This window comes from Choloepus didactylus, chromosome 18 (assembly GCF_015220235.1).
Source record: "Choloepus didactylus isolate mChoDid1 chromosome 18, mChoDid1.pri, whole genome shotgun sequence".
NCBI lineage: Eukaryota > Metazoa > Chordata > Mammalia > Pilosa > Megalonychidae > Choloepus > Choloepus didactylus.
Window position 1 is genome coordinate 21,406,813 of NC_051324.1, and position 27,610 is coordinate 21,434,422.

At 47.8% G+C, this 27,610-nt stretch overlaps 2 protein-coding genes and 1 non-coding gene across 6 annotated transcripts in view; 2 read left to right on the forward strand and 1 right to left on the reverse strand.

Annotated features, from left to right (window-relative positions):
• The window catches only part of PITPNA (phosphatidylinositol transfer protein alpha), a 62,211-nt gene extending 53,049 nt beyond the window's left edge, over window positions 1-9,162 (forward strand). Inside the window, exons 11-12 of the mRNA XM_037807946.1 lie at window positions 5,534-5,602; window positions 6,653-9,162. Of these exons, the coding sequence (XP_037663874.1) occupies window positions 5,534-5,578 (45 nt within the window). The 3' untranslated portion in view covers window positions 5,579-5,602; window positions 6,653-9,162. The remainder of the gene's footprint in view (window positions 1-5,533; window positions 5,603-6,652) is intronic.
• Window positions 9,163-9,487: 325 nt separating this feature from the next.
• LOC119515067 lies at window positions 9,488-9,592 on the reverse strand. The gene has a single exon (XR_005212962.1). It is a non-coding gene; the product is annotated as a U6 spliceosomal RNA (small nuclear RNA).
• Window positions 9,593-9,977: 385 nt separating this feature from the next.
• INPP5K (inositol polyphosphate-5-phosphatase K) lies at window positions 9,978-27,390 on the forward strand. 4 transcript variants are annotated; one of them, XM_037807943.1, is made up of 12 exons: window positions 9,992-10,635; window positions 12,495-12,602; window positions 12,938-13,046; window positions 16,086-16,202; window positions 16,532-16,707; window positions 17,248-17,359; window positions 18,106-18,215; window positions 24,158-24,344; window positions 25,128-25,265; window positions 25,520-25,603; window positions 25,774-25,878; window positions 26,075-27,390. In XM_037807943.1, exons 1-12 carry the CDS (start codon window positions 10,583-10,585, stop codon window positions 26,132-26,134), a joined length of 1,359 nt encoding a protein of 452 aa, XP_037663871.1. In that variant the 5' UTR covers window positions 9,992-10,582; the 3' UTR covers window positions 26,135-27,390. The 4 variants fall into 4 exon arrangements, 3 of the variants coding, with proteins under 3 accessions (XP_037663872.1, XP_037663871.1, XP_037663873.1); XR_005212548.1 differs by lacking the exon at window positions 26,075-27,390 and having other exon boundaries at window positions 9,978-10,635; window positions 25,128-25,273; XM_037807944.1 differs by lacking the exon at window positions 16,086-16,202 and having other exon boundaries at window positions 9,988-10,635.
• The last annotated feature ends 220 nt before the right edge of the window (window positions 27,391-27,610 follow it).

The window sequence follows — 27,610 nt, forward strand, 5'->3', positions numbered from 1 at the left end:
CTCATGGCAACCTGTGACATAAGTAATATTTTCATTTTCTGGATACAGAAATTGAGATTCAGAAGTTTAGGATATCTTATAGTTCACTGAACAAGTACTTCCTGGGCCTTTGGCCATTAACTCTGTATATAACGAGACTGAGAGAAGAGAACTCATTTAGGAATTTTAGGAAAATTTGTGATTAAACTAAGCTTTTTGTTTTCCTGTTTACCGGACTTTAGAACATTTGCTAAAAAGCAGCAAAGATACAGTATATTAGAGGCACGTGATTAAGATTCTATAGCATTTTCTTTTCCAGCCATTACTTGTGTTCTTCCTCTCTCTATCCCCATTGGCTCCATGATTCCTCTGGTCCCTCCACAGCCTTTCCTGTGGAGCTGAGATGACACGGGACACCCCTGCTCAGCTGGCCCATCTTGGGTGCTGTCTCTGAGCCTCTTTGTAGCCAGTATCCCTGTCCACATGCCTGGGTGTGAATGTGCCTGTCCTTTTCTCATCACCTAACTGCGTCTTGGCCCTCGCTCCATCTTCTTGACTGATGGAGCTTGCTCAGTTTTAGATTTGAAGTCTTAAAACTGTAGATTGGAGATCAGAGACTCTGTTAGTTTCCCTGTACAATTAAGTTGCTGGGCAGGACACTACACCCCAGAGTTTCCAGTGTGAGATTCTGGTAGCTATAGGTTCTGATCAGGAGAAACTGTTCTGTGCCTAGTTCATCTGGACCACAAGAGATGGGAATCTTAAGATTCCCCTAGTATCCTTGGAGGGCAGAGCTTGGAGGCTGAGGGACCTTTCCCTGTGTATGAAAGATGCTGCTGCCCACGTGGCGTTCTATTGCCCACTGACCTGCCCAGCAATCATTGACCCCAGAGCAGACCACCCAGAAAATTGACCAGTGTCTCAAAATAGCTTTGCTGTCTTTAGGAAGAATAAAATCACTTGTATGCTCACTGATTAAAGGCAACCACTATAAGCATTTTTGTACATTTTCTGTCTTTCCATGCACTTATACTTAGCTATGACCATATTGCACATGTCTGGGTTATATCCTGCTTTTTTCTCTGGACATTATAACAAAGCATTTTCCCATTTAAAAAAATGTCACATATGTTTACAACTGCAAAATATGTTGCTCTGTATTCTATCATTACCCTAATTTGGATTTTCCTTAATGTTGTTTATAGATTGTCAATGTTATAAATGATGCTGTGATGAAAATCTTTGCCAAACAGTTTCTTTGGTAATTAGGATTATTTCCTCAGGATACTTTCCCAAAAATGAAATTAAATAATTTAAGACTTATTTATTGCCAACTTCTCTCCCAAATGACCTTTTTATAAGGAGAGTGTCTTTCTAAAAAGGTTCTGAAAATGATTTCCTATAGGCCTTATACCTGTGTTCCATTAGAAATGCTAAATTGTTTGTGGTTACTTTTCAGAGTCTTAAGCTGCTGTTTTGTTTTTTTTTCCCCTAGGTTTTAAAAAAAACTTTTTATTGTAGTAATATATATAAAACATAATATTTCCCATTTTAACCAAGTTGAAGTATCAATTCATTGTTGTTAATTTCATTCACAATGTTGTGCAACCATCACCACTATCCATTACCAAAACTTTTCTATCACCCCAACATTGCCCGTTCACCACCCCCAACCCTGGTGCCCTGTAATCTACTTTCTGTCTCTGTGAATTTGCAAATTCTAGTTATTTCATTTACTTGAGATCATATAATATCTGTCCCTTTGTGTCTGACATACTTCACTCAACATGATGTGTTCAAGGTACATCCATGTATGGAGATACAGCATTTTGTTGATCCATTCATTTATTGACATACGCTTGGATTTCTCTCCCCTTTTGTCTGTTGTGAATAATGCTGCTATTAACATGGTATTTATTCCCTACTTTCAGCTCTTTGGGTATATACCTTGAAGTGGGATTGCTAGGTCAGATAGTAATTCTATACTTAACTTTCTGAAGAACCTCCTTTACTAAATTTGTTTTAATTGAACATTTTACTTCAAGATAATTGTAAGATTCACATGCAGTTGTAAGAAATAATACAGAAAGATACCACGTATAATACAGAGAGAAACCCAGTTTTCTCCAATGGTAACATTTTGCAGAGCTATAGAATAATCACAACCAAGATATTGACATTGATACTTTTAATAGCTTTTTTTAAATCAGAGGAGTAGATCATATTTAACAGTAAAAACACTTTTCAAAAGTTAGAAAAAAAATAGACTAAAAAATAGAAATCAAGATTAAGTAAATAAATAGATGAATAGATAGATAAAATCCCTTTTATTCAACGCCTAGCCCCATTCCCTAGAGATAACCACTACTAATAAGGACCCACTGTTTAAAAACAATCAGGAATTCAAGTTTCTATTTTTATGTTCTTTGGCTGTGTGTGTATATATCTAGCCTGCAGTAGCTGGATCCAGAGAACATGTCAAACATCAGATGAATCTCTCACGTCATAGAGGCACCAGGAAACAGTCCAGGAGACAAGTGTTCTTAGAGCTTTCGTTGTAAGAATGAAACAAGGAATTTTTATATCGGTGGCACCCTCTGGGGACCTTGTCTTTGACAGTAGGGTAAAGTTATCATGTTCCCTGATAGGAAATTGCATCTTATGTCAAGTAGTGGGAAAACAGGACCTGAATTTGCATTAGTAAATTAAAGCAAGTCCTTGAGCTCTCAGGATATACAAGGATCTGGTTAAGGCCCAAAGAGCTTTGTTCCCATAATATTAAATTCTTAGCCTCTCTGATAATTAAAAATTTATGTAAATGGTTTTCCTGCTGACATTTAGTGACCAAGTTTTTTAATATACAAAATATATTTTAAAAATATATTTTATTTTCAAAGAGTTTCAAACTTATAGAAAATTGGGAAGAATAATACAAAGAACTCATATACTCCTTTGCCCAGAGATCCCACTCCTTTACAGCGAAAGATCCAACCCAGGATTCCACACTACATACAATTGTCTCCTCAATTAAATCTGGTGTAGTTCCTCAGTTTTTCCTTGACTTCTAGGATCTTGACATCTCTGGAGGACATAAGCTAGTCATTTTGTAAAATGTCTCTTGATTTGGGTTTGTCTAGTATTTCCTTATGATTAGACCCAGTTTATGTATTTTAGGCCAGAATATCACAAATTCAGTGTTCTTTTCATTGTATCCTATTTGTACCTCTGTCCAGTTACTGGTAACGTGAACTTTGTTCACTTGTACAAAGTGTTCCAGGTTTGTCTTGTTCTTTCCATGACCCAGTCCTGGAATTGGCCCTTTATCCAAGAAGCCCTGCTTCCTTTTAGTTGAGAGTGCTTTTGAAACCAAGATCTGGGCAGTAGGTGTCCTCATTATTACTGGGGCTTTGCTGCCCTCAGGCCCTCCCAGTGGTGAAGCCAGGGATTTTTATCTGTATATTTATCTGTATATTTATCTGATATATTGTGTCCATACACACACACCTCTAATACCATACAGTTAAGTTTTTGTCTTTTAAAAAAAGCTGACCATGCCCTTATCCTTAACATATTTCTGTTATGGAAAATCTTGAATGTGTGAAATAATTGTTGAACCCTTATACAGTAAAATACCAACAGGCATTAATTAATATGGATAACTTAAATCACAGGAGCAACAGTAATTTCAAGATATTCAGGAAAGTGACATTTGAGCAGAGTCTACAAGGGACTCTGGATTCCAGGTGGAGCTGAGAGCCTGTTCCAAGGCTTAGGGCTAGAAATAAACATACTGGCTTGGTGCTGGAAAGCAGACTTTCCTGTTTGAAGCAGAGATCTTTGCTGGGGATGGTGAAAAGTGAGGCTTGTACGATTGATGGATTATATGGCTCCCCTGTGGTTCATCTACAGAGTGTGATTCATCAGGTTGAGGGCCCAAGAGTCTACAAGTGTCCTGGCAATTATTTTGATCAAGTTTCAGGAAACCCTGGCGTAAAGGACCAACTTAAGACATTTGTTGTAATTACAGTAAAAGTTGTCAAGAGGAAATGAATATCAGAATTCCTTGGGGAGGATTGGGAGAGTTATTTTTACCGTGCATCTGCCCAGGTTCCACATGGATTATAGTGAGGTGGGGGACAATAGGTATGGGTTTGAAAGGTAGCAAGAAGTCAGACTGGCGTATTTTGAAAATGTCTCCCAGTGGAGAATCACTGATACTGAATCTTTGTAAAATGTGGCAGTGTAAAAGTCTGAGTTAATAGAAATAAATCTGAAGAAGGCTGCAGCTTCAAATCCCCAGTTCTTGAGAGCTTGTGTATACATCCCCTTGCTAAAGGACAGTGTAGAAATAGTAACATATTAATAGATAATATATTTTGAGTGCACATGCTATGCCAAGGACTCTGCTAATATCTTATTTAATCTTCACCAAAACCCCAAGATGTGTGTATTTATTATCTTTATATTGTAATTGCAGGAATTGAGACTTAGAAAACAGTAAAGTAACTTGCCCAAGGTTACACAATTAGTGATGGAGACAGAATATATAATCTGGACAGTTTGTTTCTAGAGGTCATGCTCTTATGTGCTCCAGGTTTGCTGAATGAATAAAGAAGGAGAGTAGAACAGAAAGCTAATGGATATTGAAGAAGTATCTAGTGGGAAATTAAAATACACACATGTTTTGCAAATAGAATAAAAAGTTTTCAAGTTGGAAAGGATTCTAGAGAAATCACCTCCACAGTATCCACAATAAGAAGTGTCCACTACAGCTTGCCAGTGACAAGAACCACTGTGAGCTTGCAGAGAAGAGCCCATCCTACTTTCCAGCAGCCTTGTGCTTCTATTAAGCTGAGATCTACCCTTCTGAACTTTCCCCACTTCATCCTTGTATAGAGCTCTGAATCCATGTTGTGCTACCTGATTCCTCTTGCTGGTTAACTGGGCAAAGCTTCTAAGCAGGGTGGGGCTGGGGGGTGGGGCTTGGGGCAGGATTGCTGATCCCACTGCCTGAAACACTCTTCCCTTGCTCCCTTACGTCCTTGGGTCTCTACTCAAATGTCACTTACCTGAGAGGCCTGCCATATCCAGCTTATAAGAGGGCATCTCCCCACAATCATCCTCTGTCCCCAGGAACCCTTACCCCTACCTGATATTTGTTTGTTCTCCCCCTTCCCTGACCCGGAATGTAAGCATCTTGAGGAGAGACTTGACCTGATTTGGTTGACTGCTGAATCCCCAGCCCTGGGGTGTTTCCTGGCATAAAATAGATGCTTCATAAATATTTGCTGGATGAATGAAAGAAGGAGATGCTTAAGCACTGACTCCAACACTGAGGAGCTGGACAGAGAAACAGAAACCGTGGAGGTGGGATCAGTGACACAGAGTGATAAAACTGTGTAGCGTTGGCTGTTGGTGTATGTGCACAAAAAATGCTCCACCCTAACTACTGGTAGGATTAAGGAGAAGTAGGAAGTAGGTTGTGTTTGTGATGGCATTCCATCAGCAGCAAGTCTTCAGTTTTTCCTGTTTTTTTTTTTTTTTCCTGTTCCAGATGAGACAAAAGGACCCAGTGAAAGGAATGACAGCCGATGACTAAAGCCACCCCTTCCCCTTCTGCACTGTATGTACCGAATTTCTCACTGTGCATGTCATGGAAGCTAAAATCAGTTTGTGTCCTCAAGGCCTCAGCAACACACCGTGGAGTTGGAAAACCTACTTCATCCCTCATCCTTGCCTTTAGTAATGATGATGACTGCCATGCTAAATGTGCTCAGGCTTCAGGTCCCATTGACTGAGATGGTGACTATTAGGACATTTCAGGGACATGTTGTTTTATAAGGAACCACCCAGATAGATCCACAGACAGCGTAGGGAGAAGTGGGAGTGTGGCAGGGGCGGTGGATGCAGAAGCGAAGCTTATCTGCTATTATTTACTCTTCTCACAACGTGAGCCACTTTAAGATGAAGCCAAGGCATTCCCTATACTCCCCATCGCAGAACCAGTTCCTAGCTCCCAAATGCTGGCATTCCCTGCCCTTCCCCTGAAAAACTTGCTAGCCAGGCAGCTTTCCCTAGCATTGATGATTATTTTTGGTATTTCACTGTCTTCCTCTTATATATCCCTGATCCCATACTGAGTAGCAGTTTTCATCAGAGGTGGCATCTTTCAGGGGCTGGGACAGTGTTTCTTCCCAGGTCATAGGGCCAGGATGAGATGTCCCTTGTTTCATGATACCACTTGCCCCCACACCCCTTTGTTCCATTGGATCCCCAGCACTGTGCCTGGCATACCTCCAGACTGCCCGTTATTCCAGGAGCTCACAGTAATCTTGGTCATGGAATGAAAAACCTGGCCCTCCTCCTCATCAGGTTCTAAGAGATTTTTTTATCAAACACTTTCTGTCCTCGAGCACTAAGGAGCTAAGGGGCCTCGAGCATTCTCTCCCTGCCCCATATTCTTGAAGCAACTTCTGGGAGACAGGAGGGTAGGGTTAAATAGATTGTCGCCATGTCAACTTCTCAGTCACTGCTTGGGTCTCAAGTATCCTCTTCCCCCATCTTCCCACCGACTGGCATCCCTCCTCCTTTTGAAATTCCCCCATTAAAGATGACTTACAGTGTGTGTCTATTTTCCCCAGTTGTTTCCTTACTAATTTTATTTCTCTTCTAGTTTTGCAAGACATTGGTCAACAGGAAGGCCCAGCAGCTCCATCCTCCCGAGTGACAGGCCATCTTCGGACTCAGCCTTTCTGGGCCATTCTACAGGCAACTCTCAATCCCTCACTGTAGCTAATTCTAGATGCCCTTTAATATTGTGAACAAATAGACCGTCTGGTATTATGAAGCAAGTGTGTGCAGGAGCCTGCTCCTCGGAGATGTGTGGCGTGTAGGCCGCTGGATTTACAGCTCCTGCCTCCCTCCCCATTGTGTTCTGACCCACTTCTGTATGTGCTCCACCCCCAAATTTATTTCCTAGTGACATTTTTAGTTGTTCAAAATAGCTCTCTTTTGTGATGTGATGATTTAAATGATTTAAGTTTGTTTGTTTTCAACCTTGGGATAAACTGAGTGTTTTGCCTCCTGGGCAGATCATCACAAATTTGAGTGTTCACCTGGGGAGTAGGGGTGAGTTAGAAATGCAGTTTTTTCCTCTGGTTCCACAGAATACCAATGTGGCTTCGTAACTCTGATCTCTGTTCCCAGTAGCCCATTGTTAGAGGGCTCTTGGCACCAGGGAGGCACCCAAGGCCCAGTCAGTCTGTAAGAAAATTTAACAAAATACAAATAACCCCAACTCCAGGCACTGCACTTCTGGTCACTATTCTTAGAAACATCTAAGGCTTCTCAGCCCCCCTGTTGCCCAGTGTCTGAATCTCTTTGCGGAATCCGTAATATGCCCCAATCAACTCTCCATCTGCGGGCCTTGTCCAGCATGGCTGTTAGAAGTGAGTCTGTCCCATATATACTTGTCAGTCTGACCCACTGAAGGGCTCTGTATGTTCCTCCTCGTCCCTTTTGGGTTGGTGCTGCCACTCAGCAATAATCCTCTTTTCTCTGTGTTTTTTTAGATCCTTGTCCTCTGTCTTTGAGGCTAGTTAGGATGCAAGAGCCCTGATCTTTTCATGCTGCACATAAGAGCATGCAAAAAGCTTCCTTCCCAGCAAAACATATTCCCTCTTGTCTTCAGGGTTGCTGGAAAGGAATTTGGAGATAAAGGACTCAATGCATCCTGTCCCCATGCTGAATTCTGTCCTGGACAATCAAATGCTAGTGATTATACTACACCAAAGTAGGCTGGTGAGGAAGGCCAGGCTTCAGGAGAATGGAACTTGCTGAGGGGTTCACAGTTTCCTATGACTTGGCAGAACCTGAGTATGCCTTTCTGGTGGGAGACTCAAGATAGCTGTGATGCCACCTGACACTTCCCCTGGAAGCATTGTGAAGTATGTTGATCTGAGTGTGCACTGATCCACACTCATGGTAGCCTGGGTGTACCTGCTAATGAGAGACTGAATCTCTGTTAAGAGAGCAAGAAGTAGGATAGGATGATTTATCCTCATGCTTTTGTCAGTTTGCTTTGCCTTACTCATTTCTAAGTGCAATAAGGGAGTGTCTGACAGGATTGCATCTGTGATACCCTGATGGACGCTTCCCTGTGGCCCTCCTGGGGCTAGGGTAGACATGTTCAGATCCCTCAGGCTGGTCAGCTTTGACCTTCATTGGAGTCCCATTGGGACCAGGATATGTCTTTTTACAGACATCTTCCTCTCTGTTAGTCTCCTCGCCTTGTGGGGTCTACAGTTATAGATCTAGGGCATTTCAGTTGATTATTATCTCAACTGCTGGTAGCATTTATTAGACTAGGAAAGATGGAGAAGAGGCATTCCTACTAGAAAAAAAATGTAAATGTTTTCCCGTAAGCTCTGTTTTAATTCTTACATTTGTGCTTAAAGAGTTCCTTTCTTCATTCATCAACTAGGCGAAATCCAGAGGTGGATTATCCTGGGAGAAACAAACTGTGATATTCAAAGCAGACAGTTGTTTATGTGCTTTGAGGGTCAGCAGATGTTAATGTCCTTCCTTCAGTTCCTCTTTGAGATCCAGAATATCTCTTCAGCTCTGGTGGGGGCACTTTTCTCTGGATCCTCCCACCTCCACCTGTTGCCCCAGTTTGACCTGGAATAAAAGCATCCATATGAGCAGAGCACACACCTAGAGGAGGGAGGTCCCTGGTCCATTTCACCTCATGGATGGTGTTGCTGCTGGGCAACAGTGTTGGCTTCTTTTTAAGTACCCCCTTCCCTCCTCAGGGGTTGTACCTGAGGATGTGCCACTCCCTTCTCCGACCAGCTGCTTCCATTAGATTTCCAGAGACATGGTCCCAACTGGAAGCAGCAGTACCTCTGTAGGAGGGGTGCTGGGCTCATTCTTCTTATGGAGAAAGTTCAGGGGACAGGGTGAGTATTGTGGGCACGTGTATATCTTCCCAAGTTCTCTTACAGCCCCTCCTGGGACTCCCTGCCTTTTTTTGGTTGGTTCCTTGTGGCACTTCTTTTACAAAACTTTGTAGACTTGATTAGAATACCTTGTTTATTTAATGTGAGTTTGTGCCTTTTTGTCTGAATCTTCCAATACAGGTATATTGGGGAAAAAAGCAGTCTAATAAAATCTTAGACAGAGTTTTCTGGAGTCCAGCTTATTGGTGATATCCTTATACCCATTTATAACTTAAGATATCCTTCAACACTTGTTAATGTCCTCCATTTTACCAGGGAAGGTCTAGGAAAGGGTACAAGATGTATCTCTGAAAATATCTGCAGGTGAATTTCTGCAAATGAAAACCTTCTCTAATCAATTTACTTATGTAAACTTTGGATATCTGAATGTAATTTAGCCAGTTTGTAATGGCAGTATTCCTTTTTGCCTTTGTCTCCCCTCCTCATCACATCTCCCTCTCCTTCCCACCACTACCAAGCAAAATATTTATAATACTTTTTAATTTTTTTTTAATATGGAACGCTTCAGGAATTTGCGTGTCGTCTTTGCGCAGGGGCCATGCTAATCTTCTCTGTATCGTTCCAATTTTAGTACATGTGCTGCCGAAGCGAGCTGTAGTACTTCTTAATCTGGCTTGGGGTGGGGGTGGAGGTTCTGTAAATCTCTTGAAGCATGCCTATAAAATTTAATGTGCGTTTTTCTGGGGAGATTCATGGCTCCCATCATTCTCCTCTACCCCCTAAAAAAAAAAAAAACAAAACATCGATTTGAAGGAAATCATAGTGAATCAGAAACTTATTTTTCATCTGGTGATGGTTAATTGTTCTAAGAGTCCAGGAACACCAAAACGCTTTTCAATGAGTTTGAAAAGCGTTAACACTTGCAGGTGGAAGTAGAGAAGAACTAAGAATGGAGTGATCACATGAGAGTGTCGTGATAATTGGGGAAATTACCTGTAAAACTGGATTAGCGGGAGGATGGTGACTACAAACCCACTCCCACCCGCCCTCTGCCCCTTGGGTCTCTGGGCAATGGGAAACTGGAGGGAAGACAGCGCAAGGCTCTGAGACCTTAGGTTCGTCATTCGTAACATGGGCCAAGCAGCAGCCTCCAAAAAATAACGTGCATAGAGGAGATCAAGGAGGCACGCGCTAGCGTGGCGGCGGCTTCCGCCGGAAGACGATCCCTCCCGGCAGGCCTTGCGTATAGCATCCCGGGAGCCGCCGGCAACCGAGATTGGTGCGTACCGGGCGGCGGCGGCGGCCAGCCCAACCGCCCGGCTTTTGGGGTGGTGTTGCGACGTGCCCTGATGACAAGAAGACACGCCCCTTGCGCACCACGATCTCCTAAGCCTCTCTCATCCCCTCAGCCGCTCACAGTTTCGCGCTCCCTGGAGAGGCCCGCCTCTTCCCCGGTGCCGCACCACCCAGAACCCTCAGTGCGCTCAAGACCCGCCTCTTACGGAAGCCGAGGCGGAGGGTCTGAATCTGGAAGGAAAACAATCGGGCGAGCGTTGCCCGGGACCTACAGTCCGAGGGGTTGATCGGGGCAGGACCGGGTGGGGTGGGGAGACGGGAGCCTTCCGGGCCACTGCGTGGGTACGATGGCGGCCGTGAACCTGCAGAAGCCAGTCGAGTCTAGCGGCCGGAAGCTCAGGTGAGGAAGACTGCTCCGGGCGGGGTCACTTCCTCCGGCTCAATCGAGGATGCGGGTCTGGGGGAGGAACCAGACTGGGAGAGAAGGGGCCTGGCCTACATACCTCCCTCTTGTTCGGAAGCTGCGTGACCCAAGCAGCTTTCCACCCAACTTCCCCTGGGATAAAATACGGCTCCCCGAATTCTTTCAGACCAATGTCGAGGGGCTTATATGTTGGGCCCGCGCCCCAACTCCCTTTAATTCAGGCCGTCAAGCTCTCTCCTACTGAGACACTCAAGCAGGTGTCCCAATTGGCATCTGGAGGATCGACAGCCGTGTTGGGCTGATTGAAGTTAAAAATAATAAGGTATTCCCTCACCAAGCGCTACAACAGAAATTGTCCCTACTTTTAATCAGCAGATATGTCATGGGGTCTGCCTGATCCTGTTGTGACCTCCCGAAATCAGATTTAGATAAGATCCTTTAGTGAGGTAACATAGCTTGGTCCCATGCCTGTTCTTTAAAAGAACAACATTAATCACCAACTTAGTGCAGATCACGATGCAAAGCTTTGCTGCTAAATCGTGGGACCTGAAAGTAGGGGCAAAATAACCCCGATTTTTGCGTTCCATCCAATACGAGCAGGCTCTTGGGAAAACAAAGAGACTGAGTTAAAGGACTGCCCTCCTTAATCCGCTGTTGGACGGCAGGGGGAGATCGTAAACAAATGAAGCACTTAAGCTCTGGCTGAGTGCCTGGGAAGGTGGGTTTTGTTCTGTTTTGTTTATGTTCTTAGGGTGGGGCAGGAAGTTGCTTTAAACAGGCCAAGGATTTCTTCAAGTCGTGCTTTTTAGAACATGGACCTCCAAGAACAAGGTCTGGTGGAGATGTCCAAAATCTGGTGGAGAACATCCTGCCCTTTTCTTCCCCTCTCCTCCTCTCCCACCTCCCTGTATTCTCTCCCATTATAAATCTTCCGCTACTGCAGGTAGCTTTCCTCATGCTCTGGATAATCTAGGAATCAGGCATGACTTGGTGGCTGTTCTTGGTTTTGGCAGGGTTTGCAGCCACTGTCTGCTCAGTACTCAGCACAATCTGAGGCTTCCTTGGTGTGTTTCTGGGACAATTCAGTTAAAAAGAACTCCAAGTCTCTTTTGCTAACCCTCCTAAAGGATCCAGTGCTGATTTAGTGCTGTTGCTTCCCTAGGGCTTGTTGGAAGCTGAGGTGAGAATGTTATCTAATTGATGAATTTTCCCCCAAGAGGGTAGCTTCTTAAGAGAGACGTTGAGAAACCTGTTCCTTAGGCTTCCTAAAGTGCTTTGCAGAATCTGTGTGCTCTGGGGATCTGTGAGGAAGAAGTGAGGAAAGGAATGGGGTTGGTATCTGTTCCTTTTGAAATTTCCCTGTCCTTGTTCTGCTGAGGTCTCTCACAAGGTGAAAACAACCTCCAGGATCTCTCTGGTGGTCTCAGGAACCCCTGAGTTGAGTAATGAGTTGGGAAATTGCTGATTGGGCCATAGATGATTGATGAGGTTGGGATAGCTGTTGGAGCTGGTGGACTTCTTGGATATCCATCAGCTTCCCTTGCCTGACCCAGAAACTTTTGGGTCCCCTTTGGCATTTCTCTTCATGTAAGCACCACTAGTCCTACCAGGTGTGGGCCACTGTGAGCTTACATAGAGGAGCTAATTCAGGGTTTGGATTTCCTGCTTCAGGGGATGAAGGTGAAGACGAAAGGCTTCAGATACAGAAACTCGCATTTCCCACTATAAATGCATTGGATCGTGGTGCTGCCATTAGCAGTCCTAGACTCCTTTCCATTAACTGGACAAGGTTTTGTTCTCCTTCCTCCACGACTCCCTTTTCATCCTTTCCGCAGCATACATGTTGTGACATGGAATGTGGCCTCAGCAGCACCCCCTCCGGATCTCAATGACCTGCTTCAGCTGAACAACCAGAACCTGAATCTGGACATATACATCATTGGGTAGGTGTCTGCAAGTCCCCATCACCCACCCCTATATCTGAGATCAGATAAGTCTGAGCAGCCCCACGTTAGCCTTGTGGGGAATCTCTGTAACTTGTCCTTCCTCACTGGAGCCTGAAGGCTAGGAGCTTTCAGCCTGCATGGGGCCAGGCAAGTGTCTCTTGTCCTGGATCAGCAATGGCAAGGAGTTGAAGACCAACAGCCAGGGGAGGGAGCTGGTCATCATGGTCATCAGAACCCAGGGCCTGAAAGTCTGGTGAGGGTAGTTCTAAGAGTCTGTGGCAGAGGCAGTCCCCTCCAGGCCAGGGGTAGAGCCTCTGACCTGGGATGGTCAGTTTGCAGGAAATGAACTGTGGGATCATGAGCCTTCTTTCTGACACTGCCTTTGAAGACCCATGGAGCAGTTTCTTCATGGATGTGCTTTCCCCTCTGAGCTTCATCAAGGTAACTGACAAGTTCATGGATGATTGGGAAATGTGTCCCACCTCTTGTCACTAACCCCCAGTTGTTTGATCCAATGTGTTTCTCTTACTCCCACTCTCAGGCTTTCATTCTGTTTCCCATTTATTTAAAGGTTTAAGCCTCAGTTGCACCTGGCTCCCTGGAGCTCCTGCCTGCCTTGTTGCTTTCCAAAGGTAGCTGGAGCTGGGCTGGGACCCCAGGGGTTTAACACTTTGATATTTTTCAGATTGAGTGAATTCCCTCGGGAAGGTGCAGCAGGGTTTATTAACTCCACAGTGCCTACCCCACCCCCAGCCTGCTCTCACACCCAGCCTGAAATCCCTGAGTGTAATAAATAATTGCTACCTTGTGTCAAGTGCTTACTTAGTGTTAAGGATTATAAATAAGCTCTTTACATGCATTATTTAAAAATCATAACCTTCTTGAAATATAAGTATTTTACAGCTAAAACTAAGGTTCAGAGAGGTTGCCTCCCAAGGTCACATAGGCTATCTGGGATTTGAATCCAGGTCTTTCAAACTTTGTAATTATTAAGCACTGTGTTTTACTGCTATACTGGTGAGCGCTAAGGCTGGCAAGGACCCCATGGCTAGCCTGCTGGTATCAGGGTGTCCTCTGATCATAGAGGATATGTACCTCAAATTCCTCGGGTCCTGGGTTTTGGGGAGGGCACGTAGTTGTGGAAGAAAATGTTCTCAAGCTGAGGGACCAGTGTACTTTGGGGAATCTTTAGACTGTAGAACCCACAAGAAGACCCTAGGTTGATAGCTCTTTGCCTTGTTTCTGCCCTGCACACCTGAGGGATGAAACACACTCCCATTCAGAGCACAAGTGCTGTGCTTCTTGGAAACACCAGAATTCCCTCTCTACCCTTCCCTGGGTGACCAGGTTTCTTCTGGACCAAACAGAATAATTCTTTTACCCTAGTTAGCCTGAGGATGTTGGGGCAAGCGCTGTGTGCCCTTCTGAGGAGAGAATACAGGTTTAGTCCTGCTGCTGAGGCTAGAAAATGTTGCCCCTGAGCCCTTGGCTCCCTCCAAATCAAACTCAGAGTCCTCTTCCTGCAGACTTGGAGCTGGATCCTCTCTGGAGGGCAGAACCACTTTTCTCTCACTACCCATTCCCTTCTCAAAGGTGCAGGCCCCCTTGTGCTTTGGCTGGCTGGCAGAGGATTGGTAGAATGGAATTGAGCCAAGGAAATTAGCTTGTGGCAGGGATTCAAACCATTCTACCCATGCAGGCTCCCAAGGTCAGGAGGCCAGTCTGATGTCCTGGAACCCAAAGCGGATGCCCCTCTTTCTCTTAGCCAAGAACTGGGGTGGAGGGGAGTTCCTTGGATGGGGATTTGCTAGCCATAGATGAGAAGCCTGAGGCTTATCCTCTTGGCCTGCTCCAGGGCTCCCAGCCACCTCCCCCCAGTCCCTTCCGTAGCTCCTCCTACTTCATTTCCTTTTCCCCTAGAAGTCTCCTGCCTTTCCCCACAGTCCCACCCTTTCTCCCAGTCTAACTCTGCCCTGCCCTGACCCCATCCTCCACCTGCACTTCCCTGCTCCTTTACAAAGTAGACTGGTGCCTTTGCCATGGAGCTCAGTAGCCCAAACCTGCTCAATGAGTTACGATTAAGCTTGAAACTCTTCCAGAATCTTTATCAGTTCCCTGGCTTATGTCCTGATCCTGGGAGTCAACCCCTCACATACCACACATTCCCCTACTTCCACCCTCCCTTATGGGTGTAAATAGGAGAGAGAGAGAACACTGGGGAGGAAGGCTTGAGGATACACTTTCAGTAATCTCTGCCCAACCCTAGGTTCTAACTCCTCCCTCACTCAGTCCTGCGTTTGGGGTTACCCCTGCTTTGACTGCTGCACCAGGGCTCCCTGGCCTGTGGGATCAGGTTTCATAATTCCTGGAAGGCCTAGTACACATTCCCCACCCGGGGATTTCCTCCTTGGCCTCTGCACCTCATGCTCCGGAAACAGCTTCTCAAGTGGTGGACTTGGACGGCCTGATCCTGAGAGAGAGGGTCACTGCCGTGGCCCATTCTCACGCCAGCCCCCACGGGCTCAGGTAGTGGGAATTTTGTAAGTCCCAGTCCTTTGATGTTAGTGGTAGTCCTACCACTTCCTTAACCTTCCTGAGCTTCACTTCCCTCACCTGGAAAGTGGGGGCAGTGATTTCTTACAGGGCTGGAGTGAGAATTAGATGAGGTAGTGTTTACAAAGCATTTCAGTAGATGTAGGCTATTCTCCCCAACCTGCAAGCCTGTGTCCTCTGTACTCACTGTCCACCCCTCTACATTTTCTTCATGGACAGCCGGCTGCCCACAGGCTGTGGTGATGAGGGGGAAGGGGCATTTATTTAATTTTTTTAAATGGAGGTATAACGTGTACAGGAAAATGTGTGAATATTAAGTGTGTAGCTTGTATTTTTACATATATGTATACATCCACATTACTGTCAAGCCAAATCAGGATATAGAAGGCTCCCTCATGCTCCTTCCCTGCATTTACTTTTAAAAATCCTTAAACCTAAAAATAATAGCTGCCAGTTAACCTACAACAGCTATGAGACAGATGTTGTTCTTGCTCTATCAATGAGAAAATAGGCTGAGACTTGCCCAGTATCCAATACTAAGAGTCAGAACCAGAATTTGAACCCTGATCTGACTAACATCAAAGCCAGTGCCCCTCGCCACTCTCCTTGTAGCCACTTTCTTCTTTGAGGCCCTTGGCCAGCAGGGCTGGCAGCCCAAGTGCCCAGTGTCTCAGGAGGGCCGTCAGCAAGAAGAGCCCCATAGGCGGGCGTGGTGCTGGGGCTGACCCAGGGGCAGAAACTGAAACCTGTTCCTTCCCAGAAAGCATCATTTGGCAGCTGAGAGGAGAAAACGAAAGGAGTCCAACTCTGAGACTCAAACCGTAGACCCCAGGGCTGGGCACTCTGTGCGTTTCAGGATTCCCTTGAACACCTAGCACAGGGCCTGGTGGAAACAAAATGAATCACCGTTGTCCCTCTTTTCTTCAGGTCTCCTCTGTCCGTATGCAGGGGCTCCTCTTACTGGTCTTTGCCAAGCATCAGCATTTGCCCTTTATCCAGATCCTCTCTACCAAATCCACCCCCACTGGCTTCTTCGGGTACTGGGTAAGAACTGAGCTGTTGTCTGAGCCATGAGCTGGGAAGGTCTCCTTTCACTGGGCTGGGAAGGTCTGGGAGCTTTAGAGCCAGGCAAATGAAAAGGAGTGAAATGAATCTTAGCACTCTGTCCAGGCCTGTGTCTTCCACTCATTATCCTGCCCCAGAGGGTCTTCGTATCCCTGCGTCCTCAGGCTGGATGAGCTGGGAAACTGAGTGTCTGGTCCTGCAGGATGCTGGGGGAGATGAGACTATCTCACTTCAGACCCAGGATGGAAAAAGAAAGGTGTGTCCAACCCAGAGCAGCTTCCCACCCTTCTACCCACCTGTCTTACTAGGGAAACAAAGGGGGCGTCAACACCTGCTTGAAGCTTTATGGCTACCACGTCAGCATCATCAACTGCCACCTGCCCCCTCACTTGGCCAACAATGACCAGCGGCTGGAACACTTTGACCGGATCCTAGAGATGCAGAATTTCGAGGGGCAAGATATCCCCAACATCCTGGACCATGAGTGAGCATGGTGCTGCAAATGCAGCCTGCCCTCTCCCCCATGCCATTCCAGGCTGGTGTCCTCTACTTGGTAGCTGCTTCCCATCCACAGTCAATTTGTGTTCCCTCTCCCTCCCTTTCCCAGTCCCTTCCCTGAGGCCGCATCTGCTCTCCTTTTTAGATTTACCTGTTTGAGGTTTGGAGACCACCCCATTCTTCTAGCCCCTCTGTTCTAGCTAGAAAGTCCACACTTCTGAACATCCCAGGTCAAGAAACTTGTGGTTCCTGAGGTCATCACAGGGCTGTTTTTCAGCCTTTACCAGTAGCCAGTTGAGGTAGAGGAAGGAAGGGCTAGAGCTTGCTCCATATTGGCCACATGCCCCTCTGAGCTGGTCTCTTTGGCATGTCTTTTCCTGATCCCCTGGCATCTGGCTTCTCACCTGCCCCCTTGAGCGTTTCTCTCCCCATAGCCCCTGGACTGAGCAGGCCTGAGCCACTGCTACTCCTGCCTTCCCTCTGACTTCATCACAAACCCTCAGGCTGCCCTCCTTTCTTTCTAAAGCCTCATTTTCTGGTTCGGAGACATGAACTTCCGGATTGAGGACTTTGGGTTGCACTTTGTTCGGGAATCCATAAAAAGTCGGTGCTTCAGTGACCTTTGGGAGAAGGATCAGGTATCAAGTGTGGGGAGGGTCCAGGGGGTTGATGTAAGGCCATGGTGGAGACCCAACAAGTGTGAGGGGAGTTGTCAGATTTCTTAGTGGCTGTTCTCCACCCCCGGGCCTCAGAAGTCCATGTTCCCGGGCAGGGAGGAGTGTTGCAGGGCTTCAAACCTGGGCTGGGGCAACCCATCCTGTCAGTGCCTGGTCCTCACCTGGAGGAGCTGGGGTGCAGCCACTGGGCATGCTTTAGAATAGGGGGCAAGTGGGGCATTGTGTCCCTACCTCCTCATCCTCTGCCTCCTTGTCTTTGAGCAGCCACCTGCCAGGTTCTGGAGCTGTTGAGGAGCGTTTGCCTGTCATCTTTCCCATCCTCAGGCTTGTTTGCCTCCTGGAGGAAAAGATACCACCCCTTTGGGGGACCCTGGCTAACCCAGCATCCCCTCTGACACACGTCTGCTAGTGGCTCCCAGAGAGATGGAATTCAAAGCCTGGTCCCTTTAGTCAAGGAACTGGAAAGTGGCAGGCAGCTGCTTCCCCTAGACTGTGGGGTAATGTTTCCAAAAAGATGCACCTGCTCTCCTGGGCAGGAGAGGGGCTGGGGAGTGGTGAGATTACCCGTGGGGCACTGAGGAAGTGGAGTGGTGCTGCTTGACTCTTGCCCCACTCCTGATAGCACGCACAGATCCCTTGCCTAGAGAGTGGCGCTGGGCCATTGGGTTGGGATTATTGGGAGATGGGGACTGTGCGTTTCTCTACAGCTCAGCATTACCAAGAGACATGACCTGCTGCTCCGGGAGTTTCAGGAAGGCCCTCTGCTCTTCCCGCCCACATACAAGTTCGATAGGAACACCAACAACTATGACACCAGGTGAGGAAGCCCCACAAGGAGGGGACCAACCTGCCACAGATCTGGAGTTATCCTCTGGGGAGGAAATAGATGTGCTTAAGATGAGGGGCCAGGAGGCTTAGAAAGTCAGATTGTGCTGGTCCTAGTGGCAGTGGGAGCTGCCTCAGAATAGAAGTGTCAGGAAGCAGGAATAGAAACAGCCAGCAGCTCTGGGGAGCACTAGCTGTGGGAGCTGACCCAGATTGTCTTCAGAGCGGGAAGGCGGGGGTCTGGGCATGGGGCGGGAGGGAGAAGGCAGGGCCAGAGTTGGGGGTGGACGGCTGAGTCCTGACTTGGAGGGACTGTAAGTAGGAGTTGTGGGAACTCCTGCTCCCACTTGCTTGGGCCCTTTGGTCCCCAGACAGGGCAGAAAGCTAAGCTCAGCCAGTTAATGGTAGTAAGTACCCCTGCCCTGGTCTGCCAGTGGGTCAGGACTATTGAAAAATGTAGTAGTAGTCAGAGAAGAATTTTGTGGGAAACAATACACAGATAGTGCATATAGTAGTTAGAAGCCCAGCTCTGCCCCTCATCAGCTGTATGACCTTTGACAAAGTATTTAAGCCTTAGTTCTGTCATCTATAAAACGGGGATGATAACAGTACCCACGTCATGGGGTTCAGGACTGAATGGCACCTTGCTTATGCTTTTCCCAATGCCTGGCACCTCATGTGCACTCAGTGACAACTGCTGTTGTTACTTTTGGATTCACATCTTCAAGTGGTAGTTTTGCTGAACACCTTTCTGAGAAGCTGAGAAGAGGCCAGGTAAACACCAAAACCTGGGACTTAAGCAAGAGGCAAAAGACATCCTGGCAACAGATCCCTGACCCAATTTAATATAAGGACCAAAATTTATTTGACAAAACTATGAGTTGTGATACTTTTTTGTTTCCACTGGGGCAGCCCAGGCCTCTGAGTATTTAGGGGTGAGTAGTATCTCTGCAGTCTGGCCAAGGCAAGACGTAGAACTATAGGCACAGTGCTGAAAGTGGTATGGCAGGGCCAAAGCGTTCTCATCAAGGAGGGGGGAAAAGGGAGCCATTTCAGGAGTATGGAGCAAGAGGGGATGGGGTCATGGCTAGGGCAGTCCACATAAGAAGAGGCAGTGAGCACTGGTGACAGGGCCCAGCCTGGGCAACGGAGCAGGCAGGAAAGGAGGTAAGAGGGCAGGCTCTGGCTGGCTGGGTGGCCCAGGTCCACAGCTCTAGGAAGATGGAGAAATCCCAGCCCCAGAGCCCACAGGCAGAGAGAGGCTTGCAGGGAGCCTGCCAGTCTCCCCAGCCATCCGTTGGAAATGGAAGTCATTGTGGAAGCTGAAAGCCTCGGAGGGACAGATTGAGGCCATGAGGGCTGGGACCTTCCACCAATTGACTTCTAAACCTCACTTTCTAGCACAGAGAGAGCTGCTGACAGGCAGCATGGCCAGGTATCCCTTTGCCCTGGAATATGGTAGGGAGGGCAACAGGAGACAGGACAGTCCTTGCAAACAGCAAGCTGCTGTGGGCTGGAGTTGGCAGGGGCTGACAGTGGGTAGAACTCAGAGAGGTTAAGAGACTTCTTCAGATAGAGAAGTGGAATGGGGCTCAGACCTGTTTCTCTGCACTCTGTAGCCCATAGTGCATTCCTCTAGGCCCCAGTGCCTCAGAATTCACAGCCAGTCTTGCTGGTTGCAGCAAAAAGGAACGCAGGGCTGGGACAGCAAATGCTCATTAAGAAGGAGGCAGATACTTAGCATAATAACTCATTGTGACCAGTGTCATTAAGCATTTATCGTGTGCCAGGCATCGTGCAAAGGGCTTAATTCTTAACCACATTCGGTAGATTTTATTCTTATTGACCTTTTACAAATAAGGAAATTGAGTCTCAGGGAATATCTTAGTAAGATAGCAACAAAATAACTAAGTGATTGAGTGAGATTCTGAACTCAAGTCTGTGTGATTCCAGACAATGAGCTTTCAGTACTGTTTCCCCTTGCCTGGAGCCCAGGAAATGGAATGTTTGGGCATTATAGGGGGACATCATAACTGAAATATTCCCTGCCAAGGGCCAGGATACAGATGCAGCTGGCAGCCCCCCTGGGGAACAGAGACATTCCTGTCTGATCATCTTTAAACCCAGTTGAGACATCATCTCAGCTGGGAACCCTCCCTGATTTTCCCCTGTTGAATTTGCAAGCTCTACCCCGTCCTTATGCTGCCTCCAGACCTTGCACACACTGCTTTCCGTGGTGCTTTTAAGGCATAGCATGCCTTTCTTGCTGTACTATGAGTGCCCAGGGAGCAGAGAATAGCTCTGATTTATGACCATCCCTGGTATGTAGCTCCGTGCCTGCCTGACACATTTGAATTGGGAGCCTGAGAGGACAAAAGGAGAAAACATTGTATTTAAGGAGCAGTCAGTCTAGTAGGGGACTCGCCCATGGCAAAAAGATTCAAACAAACACTATCAAGCCCAGGAGGTGGCCAAGAAAAGATTTCTAAACTCTGTCCGAAAGTGCCAAAGGAGATTGGAGCGAATGGGAAGGAGGTGGGCAGCTGAAGCCAGGAGGGGTTGATCAGAGTTGTTGTCAAGGGAAGTGCTTTGAATGAGGCAAGAGTTTGGCAGAAAGGAGCAGGGCGGGCATTCCAGTCAGCAGCACTGATGAGGCACCTTGAGTCCAGAGCCTGACCCAGCTGAGAACCTGACCTGTCCCAGCTACACAGAGAGATTCTGGGTGAATGGTGTGCAGGGCATGGTATGCAGCTTTGCCCAGCCACTGCAGCATCCCCGAGCCAAGATGTAATGAGAAACGCAGCCAGCTCCATTACAGGGGAGGGTGGAAAGGCTGGGAATGGGAACTCTTGTTAGAATCAGGGTTTGGCAATAGGGTTTTGTTACAATTAACATTATGAACCTAGTCAATCTCTGCTAGGCAATGAGCTGAGAATATTATGATCAAGTCAAGATTTATGCCCCATTTGTACCCCAAAGACTCAGGTGCTTGTCATGTTAACCATGGTCCAGAGTTCAATGAGACCCTTAAAAACAGAACTCTTCTACAGGGAGCCAAAGGGAAAAAGTACTTTCAGACCATAAACTAGGCATATCACAATTTTAGGGTCAGAATAGTGACTCCATTTTCTAGACTCAAAGTTAAGAGAATCTTGCCCAGCTACTTGGTTTTAATTTTTGGAAGTAGAAAGCATACTAACTCCTCTTCAGAAACAGTTCTCTTCCTAAATCACAGCTATTCGGCCAAAAAGCATTAGTGGGACTCCACTCTGGTGATGTGCAGTGTGAGACAGTTCTTACTGCTGTGAATGGATTCTGGGCAAGGCAAGTTGGAGGAGATGGTAGAGTGCAAAGGAAGGAAGCCAGGCTTCACAGTCAGTAGACCTGGGTGAGCATCTGGCTCCCACCTGGACAGGCTGGTCTCTGAGCTTCAGTGTCCTCCTGTAGAAGGAGAAAAACGTGACCTATAACGCAGGATTGATTGAAGGATTAGAATAGTCTGAGGCACCTGTCCCAGTGCCTGGCACACAGAAGGACTCACCCAATTTTTAGCTATTGTTATTAGAAATGGGGAACTAGGAGAATATGTGTAAAATTTAATGTATACGCATGTGTCTTTGCTCATTTGTTTCTTGTCTTTTGGTTGTCAAGCATAAGCTCTTTGAGGGCCTTGTCAATCCTGTTCGGCGTATCCCTGGTCACCTGGCATATAATACAGGCACACTAAATCTCTTGAAAGAATGGAGAGTGCAGATGTCTGGTGATGGGCCTGGAGCAGGAAAGGGGGAGGAAGAAGAGGTGCAGGCTGAGAGGTGCTGAGGAGGAAGGAGAGGCAGGTTGTGATTGGGACTTAGGGAATGATCTTCACGGGGCTGCAAGCAAGGGCTCTTTACCGTAACAGGGAAGTTAGGGAGGGAGAATGCTTTAAAAGAGAGAATGGTGTATTAGCTCAGGTAATCATTACCAAGTTTGAAGCATTGCTAGGCACTAAATGTCTAAAGGTGGATTCAGTGTCTGTCATCTAGAATGGGAATACCACATGCAGATGTTCTCTGATGCCAGAAGAGTGAAAAGTTGGAAACCACCCAAGCAGCCAACAAGCCAAGTGTGGTTTGGCCCAAGTTTCTACTTCTTGACCACTCCCTAGACACACGTTTATTTAATCCTCACAATTGCTCTTTGAAGTAAGCACTCTTATCACCCCCATCTTACAGTTGAAGAAACTGAGGCTTAGAGAAGTGAAGTCATTTGCCCAAGGCTATTTAGCTCTTAATTAGCAAGGCAGAACCTTCTCCCAACTGGTCCCTGATTCTAGAGTCTGAGTTTGCCAGGATGCCATCCTGCCTTTCCACTCCAGTATTCTGGAATACTGTATTGCTATTGAAGTGACAACGGTACATTGGAAATATTTGTATAAAATAGTAATTGAATAAAACAGAAAACCAAAATAGCATTTCAAACTGATTACAAGGATGTGAGACTGTATCCATTAAGGTCAGATGGACATTTCTGAGGAGAGCAATCGAACTTGGGTATTTAGTTTGTTTGGATTTTATAAGCAGTTATTGGGTAGCTAATATATGCCAGTCCCTGTTCCAGCTGAGGATGCAAAGGCGGCTCCAAAAGCCAGTGTATGCCTTCCAAGTTCACACACTAACTGATATGTTGCCTGGAAAATGGAAAATTGCAATAAAATACAATTATGTAAATACTGGTATAAACTGTTTTGGAAGCAGAAAGGTGAGGTCATGGTCAGCTTTATGGCAAAGGCAGCATTGGAATTGGGCCTCTCCCAGGTGAAGAAGGTGTTCTAGGCAGCCAAAACTGGCAGAGCAAAAATCTAGAAGCTTGAGAGAGTTGTCCGAGTGGGGAGGGTCTGGGGAAGTGTTGAAAAGATGGGGTAGGACAGGTGGGGTCAGACTCCTGAGCACCTCAAGAGCCATTCTTGGGGACTTGAACTTTATTCTGGAGCCACTGAAGATTCCTTAAAGGTTTCAAAATAGGGAGTCATCTGGTCAGACTTTACCATTCTTTGGGTTCATTCAAGAAAAGGGAGCCTATGCAGGAAGGAGGAATCCAGAAGCAGAAACTGTCCTCCCCCTCCCTCCACCCTCCACCCTCCACCCCTGCCAATTCCAAGACTCTCCATTTGGGCCCCAGAAGATCTCAGAGAAAGCCCCTGTGGCTCCTTGGGCAGGGCTGGGTTAGGGGTTTGAGACTTGCTGGTCTTTGAGCAGCTTCAGGTACCTAAGAGGAGGAAAGCCGTCTTGCCTTCAGGGACTGTACAGCGTCTCTCCCGTTCCTCAGGGAAGCTGATACGTGAACAGCAGGCGGGAGGTCTCGCACTTGACTCTTGTCTGCTGAGTGCTTACGTGGTCCCAGGCACTGCGCTGAGCATTTTATTTGCTTAATCTCATTTAATCATCTCAGCAACCCCAGGAGGTAACCACTATTATTATCTCCATTTTACAGATGAGGAAACTGAGGCCTCAGAAAGTTGGCATGGTGATTAAGAGCACATGCTCTGGTCCTGCTGCCTGCCCTTGAATCCTGGCTCTACCACTTATTATCTCTCTGGCCTTCGGAAAGTTACTTCTCCTCTAAGCCTCAGTTCCTCCACCTGTAAAGAGTGAATAATAACAGGATAATCTCAGACACGTAGTAGACCTCCATAAATGCTTCCCTTCCCTTTCTCTAAGGTCACACTAGTAACTGGGGAAGCCAACTCAAGCTCAGGTCTGATGCCAAAATCCAAATCTTAACTTCCAATGGGTACACACCTGCCTACTGCCCTGCTCATTCCAGCTTTGGCCCAAGGGCCTCCTGACTGGCTGGGAGACCCTGGTGTTAGAGGCTCTAGCAAGCTGGGGGTGCCTTCCTGCTCTCGTGCTGACTCTTTCTTCTCCCCTTATTCTTCCTGTCTCCCACCCCCAGTGAGAAAAAACGCAAACCTGCGTGGACCGACCGCATCCTGTGGAGGTTGAAGCGGCAGCCCCAGGCTGGCCCTGACATCTCCAAGCTGCCGGACCCCCACTTCTGCCTGACTCTGAGGAGCTACGTCAGCCACATGATGTACAGCATTAGTGACCATAAGCCTGTCACCGGCACGTTTGACTTGGAGGTGAACTTCTGGGCTGCTAGGCCACATCCCCAGATCCTCCAGCCTGGATTCTAATGTCAGCTAATCCCCAGGGGAGGCCTGCGGGAGGCCATGATTGCCTTTCCTCCCAGGTCAGGTATCCCAGTTCCTAGGAGCTGTGTCTGCCTGCATCTGTCAAAAACATGTTCAAACCCTTTGTGAATAGGTTTCCATTTCCTCTTGGTACTCTCCCTTGGGGCTAGTGACTTCCATTACATTTATTACCTACTGTGTGAAGTAGGACTTCCTTTTAATTGACCTACACTTATCTGGATCAAGTTTCCAGAATCTCCCTCCATCCTGTATCTTGCCATCTAATGACCAAGGCAGCATTCACCTTCAAGCTGCTGGCTGCCCCTCAGCCTTCACCTTTTCACACTAGTTTTTCTATCCTTCTTCTGTCGTGCCCTTCCACATTCCTGTAGCTGCTCTCACCCTTGCAAAATTGGATCTGGGCCTTTGGGTCAGGAGCCCTGGAGGCCAAAGAGTAGCTGCTGAGCTTCTTAAACCCCTCAGCAACTCCCCCAGCCTCATTCCTCAGAACTTAGCTTCCTACATTACCCACCTGGCTCTCAACCCTGTCTTCCATCTGAGAAGCCTTTGGCCTTTTCTCTCTCCATTTGGCCAGCCAAAGTCTGATGCCCATCCCCTCGGTGCCTCCCTCCCTCCACTGACCCTGGCATGTTGGAAAGGCCCAGTGAGGACAGTCCCCTCCAAGGGAGTGCTGCTATGGGATTTCAACCCCCTACCCACCCTTGTGTGTAGCTGAAGCCATTGATGTCTGCTCCTCTGGTCATCCTGATACCTGAGGGCTTGTGGACCATGGAGGATGACATGTTGATCAGCTACTCCTTGACCGCGGACTTCGTCAGCAGCCCCTGGGACTGGATTGGACTGTACAAGGTGACGTGGTGGGTGAGCCAGGGGAGTTCATCAGCCCTGGCTTATCCTTCCTGGAGACTCACAGAAGCTGGGCATAGAAACTGAGCAGCTCACCTACCTCAGAGGTCTTTGCCCACCTGGGGGCTGACGGTGAGGGGAGGGGGTAGGCATCATATGATAGCCAACTCCAGAAATGAGACCATTCTCTCCTTAGGACCTGCTGTAAGTCCCATGTCCTCCCAGACTACTGACTGCCCCTATCCCCTCTCCCACAGGTGGGGCTGCGCCACATAAATGACTACGTGTCCTATGTCTGGGTCAGGGACAACCAGGTCTCCTTCAGCGACGGGCCGAACCAGGTACCTGCCCCCCTTCCTGAGTCAGGTATTCCACATCTCCAGCAGGTGGGCTTGCTTCAGCACTTCTCCATCTTCTGGAAGGAAAAGACGTCTGGACAACTTGTCCCTGTAAACTGGGTGGGGCCCAGGATTGTGGAGCTGACCGCATTCCTGTCCATCCTCCCCTCCAGGTATACATCAACACCAGGGATATCCCTGAGACGGAGGATCAGTTTCTCCTGTGTTATTATAGCAACAGTCTGCATTCTGTGGTGGGGATAAGCAAATCCTTCCAGGTAAGGAATGTTGGTGGGGGGAAGGCTAGCAGTATCACAGAGGACTTGAGCCCATCATGGGGTTCTCCAAGGCCACAGGCCTATGAACCATCCAGCACCTGGGGATCCCCATCTGATGGAGAATGGGAGTGATGGAAACGTGTGGGGAAGGGCCTGCTCTTCCCCCTTCTGCTCACTACCTGTTTTACCCCTGCAGATCCGGCCCCACTCCTTCTTTGGGGAGGACTCACTGGGTGAATCCCAACCATGGTTCTGAGCCGGGATAAGAGTGAATCCAGGGCGGAGGCCAGAGCTGGCAGCCAGCTTTGCCTTGCAACTGCCAGGAGCGCTTGGGGCCCAGCCTGGCCCCTGAGGAGGCAGCCAAGCACCTTCCACACACCAACCTCCCAGAATGAGCTCCAGCCTGCCTCTTTGCTCTCTCCAGTCCAGATCTCTAGCACTGGCCGCTTAAATACAGATTTTTGTTGCTGAGATGCGAGTGAAACCAGCTAAGTTTGTCAACAGCGAAGACTTGAGGAAAGTCCACGGACGTGGGAAGGATCCTCCAGCCTGCATCTCATTTCTCAACACCCCGCACTTCCCACTTCCAGTCCTGCCCAAGCAGGCCTGCCAGGCACATGCCCCATCTGGCATGGGCCTGCATTCTGGTCATGCCATCCTGGGCCTCAGGCGGCCTAATAGGGAGATGCTCACATTTGTACAGGCTCTGTCAACCGGTTGGCACACATGGTGTCAGGTTTCAGGAGTCTGGGCTTCTCATTGCTTGTCCCCTTAGGAAAGGGCAGAGGGCCTGGACTCCTTGCTTCCAGCAGGAACAGTATGTCTAAGTAGGGGGCATGGAGGGGCTCTTCTACCCCAGCTGCTACATAGGGTTTGTGGGCAGGTTGATGAGATCCTAATGCCAGCACGAGCCCCTCCCCCTGCTCCCCTGCATGGAGTCTGATGTGGAAGTTCCAGAGCCTAGGCAGAGAGAATCAGAAGGGACCCAGGTTGACTTCTGCTGGCGGGTCAAGTTCCAGGCCTCCACCCTTCCCTCTTGTGAAAGGTGGGCAGGTGACAGAAGAGCTGTGGCCACAGACTTTTCCAGGGCTCCCACCCTTGCCAGGAATCGTTGGCCAGAAACCGCTTTTGTCTTTGGACCCCCTGGAACTAGAAGTGGGTTCAGACGGAGAAGAGAGCCAGAATCAGAACACTTTGGAGGATCTGGTCCTGGGGGACTTCCAGGAGCTTTCTCCAGGGGCTGTGTGGACACGGCCTGCCCCTCCTACCACTTGCCTCTGGCCAGTGGTGACTCAGTGGCCCTTCTCCCAAAAGAAAACACCTCAGGGAGCCTGCTCTGTGATTGCCGTGCCCATCCTGCTACCTATGCTGAGGGTCGCCTCAGTAGCTCTATGTTCTATACTTCACCCCACAGGTCACCCATGTCAAGAACTGTCCCCCTAGCTTCTAGCAGGCCATGGCTGGCTGTTCTGTGTTGGTTATATTGGGGGATAATTACAAACATGGCTTTTATACTTGTGTGTGACCTCTCATGATGGGGGTGGGAGGCTGGAGGATACTTGGATGGTGATTCCTTGCTAGACTCCAGGGTCAAGGGCCCTGTGGATCCAGACTCAGCTTTCTGTGTCTGAGGTTGGCAGATGTGGTCCAGATGAGAATGGGGTGATGGCCCCCTGGTCCCAGGCCCAGTGTGCATGCCACCTGTGCTGTTGGATCTCATTTTACTCTACTG

Bases quoted from the DNA above. Each gene is read 5' to 3' on its own strand.
- INPP5K (XM_037807943.1), top strand. From the start codon at position 10,583: ATGGCGGCCGTGAACCTGCAGAAGCCAGTCGAGTCTAGCGGCCGGAAG. The intron at 24,345-25,127 runs GTGAACTTCTGG...CCTTGTGTGTAG, and splicing joins CCGGCACGTTTGACTTGGAG to CTGAAGCCATTGATGTCTGC. The intron at 25,879-26,074 runs GTAAGGAATGTT...TTACCCCTGCAG, and splicing joins GGATAAGCAAATCCTTCCAG to ATCCGGCCCCACTCCTTCTT.